At 36.6% G+C, this 15,418-nt stretch overlaps 1 protein-coding gene across 1 annotated transcript; it reads left to right on the top strand.

Moving 5' to 3' along the window:
• The first annotated feature begins 10,887 nt into the window (after positions 1-10,887).
• LOC109162367 (serine/threonine-protein phosphatase 6 regulatory ankyrin repeat subunit B-like) lies at positions 10,888-14,433 on the top strand. The gene is made up of 3 exons (XM_019311090.1): positions 10,888-11,623; positions 12,546-13,932; positions 14,195-14,433. Exons 1-2 carry the CDS (start codon positions 10,925-10,927, stop codon positions 13,860-13,862), a joined length of 2,016 nt encoding a protein of 671 aa, XP_019166635.1. The 5' UTR covers positions 10,888-10,924; the 3' UTR covers positions 13,863-13,932; positions 14,195-14,433.
• Positions 14,434-15,418: the final 985 nt, after the last annotated feature.

The following is a 15,418-nucleotide window of genomic DNA, read 5'->3' as shown; positions in this document are numbered from 1 at the left end:
TCTCTTTTTTTTTTGCCTTATTTTTAGAGTTTTTATAATAAGATGCTAGTCCACTAAGAGTAAGGTCCTGATGCGATGTTAACAAATTATATAGTATAAGATATACTTGTGATCTTAATTTAAAAGGATGAAATCTGTACAGCTTGTATTAGTTTGATAAGAATATTTATTTATTTATTAATATTGTAAATAAAAATACGTTTAATCCCTATATACAAAATCTACGAAAAACCCACAAAAGACCTATACATTTGTCCTCTACACCTCTTATTACTTGCCAGTGTCTTTGGTTGTCAATTCACAGATCTGGAAAAAAAAAATTAAGCACTTAAGTAAAAATCATATAAGCAGTTAAGCTGTTAAGTTAACCATTTTATAAAGCAGTTATTGTCAAACATGAAAAACACATAAAATGCCACAAGTGTAAGATTTTCCCTAATAATATATACTATATATTAGGGCCTTAGTGCAAGTTGAATAGGCTTATTAAGTGGTCTGGTTGTTCTAAATAACTAGAAGTTGTTAGTCAACCAAACTCTGTGCCTAATATAATCCTGGATTGATGGGACATGATGATTGAAGACAGCACATTCAGTTACGGTACTCATACTGCTTAGTAGACACCAATACATGTCATCTAGGGTTCTAAGTCAGGTATGAGGCAAATAATGACTAACGGAAGTTATAATTGAATCGGATAATGCCAGAGCCATAAACTTGATAAGCAAAGAAGATGATTATGACGGAACTGGAAGGAATCTCATAGAGCGTTGTAGAGCAGCAAAACTATGGAACTGGAAAGTTGTTTTTGTTGGGAGTAACATTCAAAAGGGTGTAGTGCTTTTGCCTTGCTACTTGTCCCACATTGGTTTCCTAGAGACACTTTTCCCATCATTTAAATGTCACTCCTTTTGGAGTTCATGAAATGTTTTCAAGGGAGGGAAAAGGGGGGATTCCCGCGCGCGCCGCCGCCGCCGTCTGCCCGGCTCAAATACCTGTCTCCCCAGACCTGTTTCGAGAGCTTCGTGAATACTTATCTCTATAAGTGCAACAGAGTGCATGAGTACTTCTGTGTGAGCCAGTCGAAAGCTCCCTGGTTAAAGACCTGCAACAGAGTCGAAAGCTCCCTGGTTAAAGACCTGCAACAGAGTGCTCCGTGAATACTTATCTCTATAAGTGCAACAGAGTGCGTGAGTACTTCAAAGACCTGTGAATACTTATCTCTATAAGTGCAACAGAGTGCATGAGTACTTCTGTGTGAGCCAGTCGAAAGCTCCCTGGTTAAAGACCTGTGAATACGTATCTCTATAAGTGCAACAGAGTGCATGAGTACTTCTGTGTGAGCCAGTCGAAAGCTCCCTGGTTAAAGACCACACAGTTTTCGGATATAAGCTTTTAAGGCAGTGTCCTGCACACGTCATAGAAATTATCCTCTATATATATATCCCAGCCTATATCAATCGTAGTCCATATAAACCTACGACATTTTTCTAAAAAATCCAACAGTTTTTAGGCATATCCCAATGGAGCAAAACAAGGTTGCAGATCTTGTCTCTAGCTTGGCCTTCGAGGATGACAGAGAGGTACTCTTCTATGATCAAGCTCCCACAAATTTGCAACCTCTCCTAAGAGAGGATGAACTTGGCCTTCTTGGCAGTGAGACCAATGTGAAGGTCAGATATTGACCATGGGTATCCCTCCCTTTATTTCAAATATATATATATATATATATATATATATACCAGGACTATGTGGTCTAATGGTACTCGGGTTGGACTTCCATTTGGAAGGTTGTAAGTTCGAGCCTCAGTGGAGGCGTTATTAGCTCTTTGTGTTTCTGTAGGTTGAGAAAGTATATGAACAGATACAACAATGTAATAGAGTTAGTAGCATTCAAAATATATATATATATAAATCCCAGCCTATATCAATCGTAGTCCATATAAACCTATGACATTTTTCTAAAAAACCCAACAGTTTTTAGGCATATCCCAATGGAGCAAAACAAGGTGGCAGATCTTGTCTCTAGCTTGGCCTTCGAGGATGACAGAGAGGTACTCTTCTATGATCAAGCTCCCACAAATTTGCAACCTCTCCTAAGAGAGGATGAACTTGGCCTTCTTGGCAGTGAGACCAATGTGAAGGTCAGATATTGACCATGGATATCCCTCCTTTTATTTCAAAAAAAAAAAAAAATATATATATATATATATATATATATATATATATATATATATATATATATATATATAATATTTATTCTATACTTTTTTAAATATTTCCGAACAAGAAATATAAGTTTCCTAATGTGAACATATGATTACCCATTTAGAATAGTAATTGGGATGCTATTATATTACATAATAATTGGCAAAAAAATATTATATCTATTTTCATTTTTTACTCCTTACTAAACGATTATGTCTCAATTAATTTTAAAAAAATAGGTCTTTATTTTCATTCATTCACTTTTTTTTTTTTACACAATAAAATTTATATATTCCATAGGAGTATATCTATTATTTTCCGTAAGGGCAAGAAGAGTGTATAAATATTCTATTGGTAGTAGCTGTCTCCAGTTGCGAAAATTAATGTATAAATATTCTATTGGTAGTAGCTGTCTCCAGTCTCCAAGGTCAGAGTTCAGAGTCTAGCCTGTCTGACCACGCGGATAAACCTTTTATAAAATATGATTTCTAGAATATGTCGGTGTGTATTATAGCCTAACTTCTAGAAAAGTACAATTTCATTGATATAAAATAAGATTTGTTCATTATAGGCTAATTACGTTTCATGTAAATTTAACAACAATATACTTTTATGGATGAACAATCAATTAAAATAAGATAGTAAAAGGTTAACAAACACGACAAATTATACCATGAATCAAAGTCCATCTTACATTATAGACTATGATCCGAAAATAACATTTAAATTTTGTATCTACAGTTGACATATTCTTTACATACAATTAATTATTTCTGTATATGTAAATAAATTGAAGGCATAATTACAATATATAACATAATAACTGCAGACACATCAATTGTTAACTGCAAGTACAAAATATGTTAACTGCGGACACATAAATGTTAACCAACATTTTATGTGTGTGGTTAACATATTTTGTACATGCATTTTAAAATTTATATGTCTGTAATTAACACTAGTAAGTTACTCGTGTGATGCACAGCAATATTATTATGGTGCAAGATATAACAGTTTGTTATATTGAAGAGATAGGACCGATAAGGTTGAAGATGTAATAAATGGACAAAATATAATTTATTGGCGTTCCATAAACAAAACAGTTACACATTATTAAAGATTTCTTTCTAAACTATATTTCGAGTATTGGTTAAAAGACCTCTAGATTCCCCACAGATTAAGACATTAAGACCGTCAGGATTACTCACCCTAAAAACTGCTACATATAATTGGCCATGGTTAAAAACTGATTTTTTTCAGTAAAAACCCCACATGTGAAAGCGTTTGACCTTGACTTTTGTTGATTGTCATTGCATATGATAGCATAACTGGAAACTGCTTTCTTTGAGATTTAAATGGTAGTCTTGAATCTGACGGAGTCAATGCCAGCCTTGGTATCAACACATTTGTAACTGCGTTGTTGCCACATAGGATCTGTGTCTCAATAACATAATTTCCCAATTTTGTTACTATCAACCGTGTACCATTACACAGTCTCAAGGAGTGATCTATATTACTCAGCAGCATAACTGGAGTTCCAACTTTCAAGGTTAAACAGTGGTTGGGGGACCCCTGAACATCTCAAACTATTTAAAAATTCTGTTGTGTGGACCTCAGATTGCATATCAACATTTGTCTCTGACTTGCAAACAGAGTCATGACTCAAATATGTCATGGAGGAGGCTTCATTCATACCGTTCATGTATTCATTTACCTGGTCGACAACATCTAATGTTGGAACATAAATAGCTATACTCTCGAGATGTCTTGGATCAATGTTTCCAGTACGGTATGAAGGAAATGTGTTGTCAACAATTTGTCTAATGGGATCGCCCTCATTGTGACAACCCAAAATTAATTTCCAAATTCTATTTTATAAATCCCAAAATGATTATTTTTACTCCTTCAAAAAAATTTCTAAAAAAGGTGTATGAATTAAATATTTTAAATCGTGATTTTTATTAATTCAACACCAAGTTGTAGCCTATTTTGAAAATCCTAAGTTTCGGGTATATCTATGTATCAAGTTTTGATCCAAAAAGTCAATCTGAGTGAAACTTGAGAAGAACCTGTGAAATCTGAACCAAATGTTTTTATCTAGAAATATCTTTATAAGAAACTCATTTTATCTTCCAATAAGTGTTTAAACAAATTTTAACACTTTAAGCTAAGCCAAAGAAGGGTCCTGATATTTTTGAAAGCCATTTTACCAAACTGCCTTCATTAGCCAACATTCTACCTAGGGTTTTGAGCCTATATATATAGAACACTATTCCATCATATTTCTCTTGATCCCTCCATTTTGCCTCCTTCATCATAAGTGTAGAGTTCAGCTAGCAAAGAAGGGAGAAATCAGTAAGCTTCCTCCATCCATTTCATTTCCCTTCCCTTATTTTCATCCCCTGACACTTTGCTTCCATCCGCTCTCTTCATCTCTTTCATCTTCACTGTGTTTGAGTTTGTGATGGGTATTGCTTGTGTTTTGGTTGTCTGGGAAATAGGAGGTGAGGGTGGAAATCTCTGAAGAAGAAGAAGAAGAGGGATCCACACTAGAGAAAGCCAAGCTCAAGGTATAAACCATGGATTCCCAAAGCTATTATTTTGGAATGTTAAGTTAGATTTCTTGAGTATAGACGATACTTAGAAATGTTTGAGAATACTTGATGAGTTTATTGTGTGTGTGTGTTGTTGATGTTATGTGTTTGATTCATGGTTTTCTGGAAGTGTTTTTTTGAGCTCTGAACTGAGATTTTTGGAGAAGAAGACTTCTGGTGCAGAGATGCACACTACCCGGTGGACCAAGTTGGCCTTGCGGCCCTAGCCAACGGATCCAGGGGAGATCCGTTGGCTAGAAACGTGCATCAACGGACCCGTGTGACGGATCCCAGAGAGATCCATCACTCTAGGCCGTTGCTTGGCGGAGCCAAGTGACGGGGCTTCTCAAGCCTCGTCACCAAGCTTCGCCAGGCCAAATCAGTAGAAGGCGGGTCCTTTGAGGCTCAGCTATGTGTTGTTTCAGATTGGGATTCATGGGCCCATGAGGCTCGGATACTCGGCCTCGTTACGACACGCTAGTGTGAGTTGTATTTGTATGATTTTTGAGTAGAAGCATGATTAACAAACAAGTATGAAATTGGCCTCTGAGTATTTATTTAGCTTTTGAGTTCAAAGTTATGAAGCATCAGATTGGCATTTGCTTACAAGAATTATTTGATTAAATGTGCTAATTGCATTGCTTAGCTCATGAATAGTAGAATTGATGAGATTATTGAGATTTCTTGCATAAGTCACTGTTTTTCAAATTTTGCATTGAAAAGTCTATTTTGCCACTTTTAAAGATTATTGCATTAGAAGGCTTAAAGTGAAGCCATAAGCTATTTTCAAATCCTTATATCTATTTTGGAAAATCTATATCTATGTGCATTGAGAAGCTTGCATGATAATAAGATTTTCAATATGAGAAAGAGAAGTTATATGAGATATATATTTGTGCATTGAGAAGCTTGCATGATAATAAGATTACTAGCATGAGAAAAGAAGTTGCATGTGATATATAATTGTTATTTATATAAAGTGAGGAAAATCTATGATTTTGGAGGCCACCGTTAAGACTATGTCATTTCGAAAGAACAAAGAAAAGATCAGTAAAACCACCGACAAAATAGAGAAAAGATCGATAAAGTCACTGACAAAATAGAGAAAAGATCGGTCACAGAGGACCGCCAGTTTATTTTAGAAGTAACTTGGTAGAACAATCCTGAGTTGCTAGGTTGGATACTACCCGCTGGGCTTGGAATCCTAGTTAGGGGTGTGCACACTAAAGGTACGGTACCTGATTCCACAAAGTTATAAGAACCACGAGTACTGATTCTGTGGGCGAGATGAGTATTAGGCCGGCTAGATTGCCGAGCCCGGATAGGTCCAGTCACGATTCGTGAAGTTCCTACCTCCCCCACGAGTTCAGAAAGAAAGCAAGAAAGAAAGAAAGTAATTAGAAAGAAGAGAAAAGTGAGTCAAGTGACTCAACAGAGATCCTCCACAGAAAAGTATTCTTTTTATATAAAGATTGAGGGTATAAGTATGTGTGTGTGTGTATATATATATATATATATATATATATATATATATATGACATATGTTATGCCATGATGTAATTCTATATAGTAGCATATGATGTAATTCTACAAATGAAGATATGCTATTCTATATATATATATATATATATATATATATATATATATATATATATATATAGTAGCATATCTTCATTTGTAGAATTACATCATGGCATAACATATGTCTTATCTTGAGTACATGAGAAGTAAAGTATCATTCATGGCATAGAATATGTCTTATCTTGAGTATTTGAGAAGTGAAGTATCATTCATTGCTTGAGTAGTAGCATGAAAGCATGATCTTACTTGCTAGTTTTATCTCACGTTCATTATATATCTTGAAAGTATCAGTATGATTGAAAGAAGTGCATAGTAGCTTTATAGAAGATCTGTATCTATTTCCAGTACATGTATGTGCAAAAGTATGAGTTATGAGTTAATGTCTGCTGATATGAGAATATAGGTTGTTGAGCATATAAAAGTATATAAGTATATCTATTGATATCTTTTGACTGAGTGTCTTGTTTGCTTATGTTCATACTTGAGAATGTGTATGAATGCAAAACGTTTTCCAACCTATATATATCTATAGTACTTTACAGGGTTGAGTGTCTTTATACTTAGCATTATATGCTAACGGGTCTATTTTCCTGTGTGCTTTTATAACCCCTTTCAGGTGGACCCAGTGCTTGAGAGCGCACGTGATAGAGTAATGCGTGGCTCTAGATTCAGTAGTTATTAGTTTAGTGCCCACTCCCCTTATTAGCACTTTATTGTAGTTGTAATTGAACTACCTTGATTTGATGGTGCGTAGACACCGGGGTTTGTTTCCCTCGTTATGATGTTTTGTGGAACTTTTGACTCTAGTTTTCAGTAGACCTTGTTAGCATGTGCAATTACCGAGAGTGGGTGACTATGGCGGTAACTTTCCCCTTAGTTTACTGAATGGATTGTTATCCTAGTTTATTTAATTTACCCTTGTTTAATCCTATTTAAGAATGATTATATTGGGTTTAGAGTTTTTAAAAAAGGGGGTGTTACACTCATTTTTCAATACAAAGGAAGACGGTATAATTATATTGCACTCACCACCATTCTCTTCACCAAGTATTCCATCACCTAAATCTGCAATCCACTTTGCAAAACTATCTAACTTCTCAACCTCCTCTTCATTAGTAATACTCCGCAATCGTAAATTCTTCGTTAAACGAAGAACCTCACAATTATTCCACAAGTAAGAAGAATTTATACTGGCTTGTACTATGTCCTGTCGAGTACATTCATATATTTTTTTGTTCATACTAAATTAAAGAACAAATAATTTTATTATAATATAATTACAACTTGGTATAAAAAAAAATGTTAAATAGATATAAAGTAATCTGTACCTGGCAGCAGTGGATTTAACAGAATGTTAAAACATAACATTTGTTCTGAATTTGTACCACTTTGAATGTTGTTGGGAAAAGTGGACTGAAGATGATAACTTGACTATTTGTAGTTGTTTCTAAACTTTCATTTTCTACAATTAGAATTTTTAAATATGTTAGAAATTATTATTCACCTAAACATAAGAAAAACAAAGTATATATTTATATATACTTAATATAATATAATCCTACTATATAATACTACTACAATATAAAGATGAGTAAATACCAGCTAAGGTCCCTCGAGTTTAGTGATTTCGCCATTAATAGTCCTAAACTTTCGTTTTGACCCTCCGTCATCCTCCGAATTTCAAAAATGACCTTCACTAGTCCTTCCATTAAGTTTCTCCGTCTCAACCGTGAAATTTTAGGGGCATAATAATCTTTTTGATGTTTATGCTTTGATAATGTAGCATAAATTTTCATTAGAAATGAGTGCTTGGTTATTTTTAGTATCATAGTGCTGTACAATGTTAGGATGTATGTAGTTTGCAATTGTGGTTTATCCCCTGATTGCTATACATTTCCTTGTTAATTGGTTCTTGCTTATAAGTTATGGCTTTAATCATCTACAAATCTTGCTTATAGTTATTTTTAGTATCATAGAGACTGACCACACTGTTAAAACAATAATCTTTGAAATTACTCACAACACTGTTATGACCATCCTCTTTGACATTACTGCATTATTATATGTTATAAAACTCAGTACATAAATTTAATGGGAATAAGTTAATTAAGGAGAAGGGTACATTAGTTGCACTAATTGCAAAATAAAGTAGAATTTATTTTTTTCAAGAGTCAATCTTTCAGATTGTTAACTTTGGTTATAGTTACGTACAACTTCAATTATACACACGGGTGTCCTAACAATCTAACATATGTTTTTTATAGGTAAAATGTTATGAGTTATTCTATATAAAATCACAAAATTTTAAAGTTGTGGAGAAGCAAGACATGCAAATCTTGGTGGATGAACATTGACAAAGGTAAGTTTTAATTAATTTTTCAGCCTATAATTGTAATTTATAAGTATTATTTTAATGTGTTCTTTTGGTTCTAAACTAACAATAGAGTTTATTAAAAACATAAGATGCAAATAATTTAAAAATCAATATTGATAGTGTTTAAAGCATTTAAAGCACTTATAAAAAGGGCATAATGTCAAAATATATTAAACTATCTAGGCATAATGTCAAAATATATTAAACCATCACAGATATAGTATGCACTTAGCAGTGCATATTTAAATAAAAAATTGTTAACAGTAGAACAAAACTTGATGCACTATTTAGTGCATATATTGTCCAAAAACTGACCAAACACAACTTTAAAGATTACAAATAGATTAGGATTTAAGTCTTCTCATGTTTGATGAAAACAACCTTTGTTCTCTTCACTTCTTAACTGTGGATGCTCCTTGGTGGGCTGTGATCAACCTTCAAACTGAATAGGATATGAAATTGTGTATGAAATTAATAGTATATGAAATTCCATCTACAAAACAGAAACAGATTTGTCTTTAAAAGTAATACACTTTTTTTTTGTGTGTTAAACTACCTAGCTTTGAAATCCTGAAATTCCTTGCAGTCATAATTAAACCATAATGAGTAGCATTATAGGAAGTTGATATCCTTACTTCATATACAAAACAGAAACACATTTGTCTTTAGAAATAAACAATGTACAAGGCATACTTTTCGATAATTATGTGATAGTAGATTGGTAGGGAATACCCCGACCGACATGCCTTCGTCCTTTTCTTCTTGTTTTTGCAAGTTACAGGGCGGATTTCGTAGAAGAATCCGGTAGGTTCCCGACCGGTAGTACCCGACCGGAGTGGTCGACCACCGAGCGGTAGCCCTTAGCGAGAGAGCTGAGAAGATACACGTGGCAGCGCTATGTGTTGACAGACAGGGCACCCGGGAGGACGACACGTGGTTGCTACGTGGGCGACATGCCGGACGGCCGGATTTGTGTCTCCGGCCCCGCGGCTATAAATACCCGCGATAGCAACAGTGTGAGAGACTTTTAGACGATCGATAGGTTGTTATTAGAGAATCCCGACCGCAGTCAGTCGGTACTCAGAGCAACCACTTAAATTGTACTTAGGGTCTTCACCTTGATCAATAAAAGACATTTAATTGCTTTATTTGGTCTTGTGTTCATTTAATTACCGCATTACGTGGCAATTAGTACTATCATAGATATATTGCACTTACTGTCCACTTGTTTGGCTCGACACAGTTGAAGCAAAATCACTAAAGGACCATCAAGATGAGAATTAAAATAAGGCATGACAGTTTCAACATGGTGATCTCATAGAATGCACTTAATATGATTTTTCTTAGAATAGAGATAAATCAGAAAGTAAATAGGTTTATAGAATAGAGAATAGTAGCAGAAAAGCAAAACTTTATTGGTAGTAATTTTTAGAAACCAAATCAGAAGCCAAATGCAAAGGGCTTCGTGCAGAAGAGTTATTATGTGGAACAACTTCCAAAACTTTTGAGAAACCAAAATGATGCGGGCTTTAAGTGGACGGAAAAATGGAGCCATGTGATTGTCCAAGATTTTATGAATTTATTATATAGTAGGATGTGATGTGTCTTTAATTTGTTTGCATAAGATTAACTACATACAATATTTAACTGTGTACATATACTTTTTGGACAAGAATTCATAATACAATATGAACACTGGTCCATGTATAACAATTGAACAAACGTGGCTTATATTTAACCAAGAGTATTATCATTAATTAGGGGGTCTCTGTCAAGAGATTAATCGAGTTAGGTAAGAAAATTTCCAAGAGTGTTTGATTATGTCAAAATGACATGTTTGAAGACGAAGGAACCTCGGGAGGACTTTTGACGTTGTCTCTTTGATTACACCTTTTTTGATCTTGCTTGCTTCTTTCTGGATCCCCAGGCCAGATTCCTAACTTTACGTGCGTCTTAGCTTTGTTTCCCCAGTCCCACTATTTCAAGAACAAATCGCTTCTGATCTTTTTCCTTTTTGTTGGGGTATTCTCTCATAGTCTTGATTCTGGGTTTTGCTTAATTCCTTTCCAGTTTCACAAATCAAAGTTTTACCCATTCAAAAACCCATTTTAATTTCTTGCATGTTCTGTGAGCCAATTCAAAGGTGTGATTTTTAGTGTTGGTTTCCATGGCTGCAAAGTATTTCCCTTTGAGATGGGAGAGCACTGGGGATCAATGGTGGTTTGCCTCTCCCATTGACTGGGCAGCTGCCAATGGGCACTATGATCTGGTGAGAGAGCTTCTTCACCTGGACCCAAATCTGCTCATAAAGCTCACATCTCTCAGGAGAATTCGCCGCCTAGAGACCCTCTGGGACGACGAGGAACACCTGGGCGGCGCCGTGGCTATCTGCCGCGCTCAAGTGGCCAAAAAGCTCCTCTATGAATCCGAGACCAAGAAGGGACAGACTTCGCTGATCAGAGCTGGGTATGGGGGGTGGCTTCTTTACACTGCCGCCTCGGCCGGGGATTTGGAGTTTGTGAGAGAATTGGTGGGGAGAGAGCCACTTCTGGTGTATGGGGAAGGGGAATATGGGGTTACCGATATGTTTTACGCGGCGGCCCGGAGTAAGGATTGTCGGATTCTCAGGCTGTTGCTTGATTGTTGCGTCTCCTCACCAAAGCCAAAGGGTAGTGGGGAGTTATCCTCTGCAGGTTTCAAGAAGGAAATGGTGAATAGGGCTGTTCATGCTGCTGCGAGAGGAGGGAATGTTGAGGTTCTGAGAGAGCTTCTGGGGAATAATTGCTCTAACATTTTGGATTTGGATTATAGGGATGATCAGGGAGCTACTCTCTTGCATTCAGCTTCAGGAAGAGGACAGGTTGAGGTTAGTATCAATTATACATACATTGTTGTGGTTTCTATCGGGTAGGATCAAGCGCTTACCATTACGCTAAAAGCTATAGTTAGTAGCGAATGCGTAACTTTATTTCCTTATACCGGTTCCACATTTTCAAGTGTTAAGATCAAGTGCGAGCTATAGCTAGCACAACTTTATTTCCTTATAGACTCTCATGCATTTTCAACTGGGTGCTGGACTTGGCTTTTACCTTTAACCGGCCTCCGTCTAACGCCTAACCACCTGGTGTTGGACTTGGCTCTTTGCCGGCCTCAACCCAACACCATCACTGCTAGTTGCTTTATGAATTGCATTTTACAATTATATTCTCCATACTTGATATCTACTACCTTTGCACTCCAATATGGCCATGGTGAATGAAAATGCCAACATTATATTAATTTTTCCTGCTCTTGACTGGACCACATATGTATTTTGGGGCCACAGCCATTGAAAGTTTTTGCAGTTAGTTATGTTAGTCACAGGAAGCTTGTGTTTCTGTCTATTATGTATGCTTTAAAGTGGTTATTTACCTTTAAGTGCTACAGCAAAGAAGCTTCTCAGTGGAATTGAAGCAGCCTCTACTGCATTTATTTGACTTTATTTCCATTTAATTTCTTTACCAATATTCATCAACTGTTAGCTAGAGTATAGTACGGAGTAATAGTTATGACTGTGTACGATGTATGTTCTGTAATCTGAACAGGTAGCTCAGTTGGTTCTTGAGTATCAGATTGTAGGCAAGGGCAAGAGTAATTAGCGTTATAAGGCCTGCACGGATAGTTCAGTTGGTTATTGAATGTCAGATTGTTGGCAAGGGCAAGAGTTTGAATTTTATTCGAAGCTATGTTGCCATATATAAAGGGTCTTCTGTATAATTAAATTTGGTTATTCTCTTCTTACTGCACAGGTGGTTAAGAGTTTATTAGCATCCTATGATGACATTAGCAATTCCCGGGATAAGCTAGGGAACACAGCGCTACATGTGGCTGCTTACCGGGGCTACTTAGCTGTCGTGGAAGTTCTTGCATCAGCATCTTCATCATCCGTCTCACTGACAAACGATCATGGAGACACGTTTCTCCACATGGCTGTCGCGGGCTTCAACATCCCGAGTTTCCGGAGATTGGACCGACAAATAGAGCTAATGAAGCAGTTGGTGAGTGGGGAAGTTGTGAACATAGAAGGCATCATCAATGTAAGGAACAATGACGGTAAAACTGCTCTTCATGTTGCTGTAATGGACAGCGTTGTTCAAACTGATCTGGTGGAGCTTCTAATGACCGTGCCCTCAATTGATCTGAATATCTGTGATGCTGAAGGAAATACTCCATTGGATCTCCTCAAGCAACACCCGCAGTCTGCTTCTTCGGAGATATTGATAAAGCGATTTGTTTCAGCAGGAGGGATTTCCAATTTTCGAGACCATACGACGAGAAGTGCCATAGTTCCACATCGAAAGACACACGAGTGTATCATTGGCAGCCCGGGGACCTCTTTTAGGATGTCTGATGCAGAAGTGTTTGTGCACGCGGGTGTTGAGAATAATGTGTCTGATGATGTTCACAGTGGCCTTGCAGGCACGGATGATCACGAAACGACTCAAATGAGTCCTTGCCATTCTGTTGCTGGTTCTAACTCATCACAGGGCAAGAAATCGGCTTCAGTAAACAGTGCTGCCAGGCGTCTAAAGGCGCTTCTGCAACGAGCGTGGAGAAAAGAGGCAATCGAAAAGGACTGTTGTGTTGAATCTCACACGGGGTGTTTGAGCTTAGCCGAGAAACCGCCGCCTATCCCACTACGACAGAGATTTTCCGCGACGCCCTCTCTTGCAGACAACCAAGAAACAACACCAACTTCTTCTTTGTCTCCCAGTAGTCCATCTTCTAAAAAGAAGTTTGGTGGCGGGCTAAGGTGCGGTGTCTTCCAAGCAACACCACGTTCATCCTTCGGGTCACCTTTAAGTGTCCTTTCAGGGTCATCTTGGGCATCTCCCGCGTCTCTGAGTCAGGCAAGGAGCGGGGACCTGGGCAACACCAGCAGCGTGAAGCTCTTCCACAACGGAGAGAAGTCGAAAATGAAACGCAAATACAATTCCCTCAATATGAGGCTGGTGAACAAGTATTTGTGCTTTGGTGCTCAAGGCCTAGCCATGGAACATAATCCCAGTAACAGCAAAAGCTGCAACCCGCAGGATGAGTTTTACAAGCATCCAGTTGTAGCATGATCCACTTCATTCTAACAGGAGTTTTGTCCACCAGAGTATGCTGATGAAAATTTGTGAAGTATTAGAGGAAGCAAAACATAATTTTAAATGCTTCCTTATTATGGAGCATTTTTTTTTTTTTTTTTAAATCAAGCCACGAGTGTCCTGAATAGGCCCTAACTGTAAGAGGTACTTTTAAGTCCGTACCTTACTCAGACTAATCTCCGTTCGCACTGAGCCGTCCCAATTAAGGGGTAAAGTACTGGCTAGATTAGTTTTTTTATACGAGAAGGGTTTCAAACTCCCGACCTCTCTTAAGTGACAAGAGTGCACAGTCACTCACGCCAATCAAGCTGGTTATTATGGAGTATCTTTAGCTAGCGATAGACTTCATGTTGAGGCCTTGCGGGCAGCTGTGAATCTGTGATGCTGTTGAGAACTTGAGATTTGCTGGAAAGGCCTTAAAACGCCACTATAGGACTCAGATTATTTATTCAAATGCTTAAAATATTTGTCAGCATTTCTATTGGATATTGGATTCACTCTACCTTTTTAATTGTCAAAAATATGGCTTAGGTTTAATTTTTGATTAGTCTAACATCAGTCGTTATGCTCTGGACCCGTGTCCAGCATGCATGCTGGACACGGGTAACAGTGCCCCGTTAGGCACTATTATTTCTTTTTTTTTTTTCTTTTTTTTTTTAATTTCATATTCGTTATAGGAGTATATGTTCATAATTTTATTACTATATGTTCATAATTGTAAGTTCATAATGTCAGAGCTCTATGTTCATAATTCAATAACTGTACATTCATACTTCCATAACTGTACATTCATAATTCCGTAACTGTACATTCATAATTCAATAACTGTAATTTCATAATTTTCGAAACTCTATGTTCACAATTTTAGAGCTATATGTTCATAATTTTATCACTATATGTTCATATTGTAAGTTCATAATGTCAGAGCTTTGTGTTCATAATTCCATAACAGTATATTCATAATTGCATAACTGTACATTCATAATTGCATAACTGTACATTCATAATTCCGTAACTGTACATTCATAATTCAATAACTGTAAAATCATAATTTTCGAAGCTCCATGTTCACAATTTTAGAGCTCTATGTTCATAATTTTATCACTATATGTTCATAATTGTAAGTTAATAATGTCAGAATTCTGTATTTATAATTTTATAACTTACATTCATAATGTCATAATTGTACATTCATAATCCCATAACTGTACATTCATAATGGCACAAACGAATAACCCGAGACAAAATTAATTTTTTTTTTTAACTGGAATGACGCTTTTTTCTTAAAAACGACGTCGTTTTGGACTCGTGTCCACAATGCATTGTGAACACGGGTCCAAGGCATAATTTGCCTTCTAACATGACAGAAACCGTTGTATTGTGGCTCTGTTTGGCAAAACCTAGCTGAAAAGCTATAAGCTAGGAGCTGAAAGCTGAAAATGAGCTGAAAGTTGAAAAGCTATAAGCTCGGAGCTGAAAACTGAAGAGTTGTTAAGCTAGCTGTTATGATTGAAAGTGTTTGGTAAAATTAA

Source organism: Ipomoea nil, unplaced genomic scaffold, assembly GCF_001879475.1.
Source record: "Ipomoea nil cultivar Tokyo-kokei standard unplaced genomic scaffold, Asagao_1.1 scaffold2939, whole genome shotgun sequence".
NCBI classification, from domain to species: domain Eukaryota; kingdom Viridiplantae; phylum Streptophyta; class Magnoliopsida; order Solanales; family Convolvulaceae; genus Ipomoea; species Ipomoea nil.
Note: the sequence above shows the minus strand (reverse complement) of the source record. Positions and strands in the feature narration are given on the sequence as shown.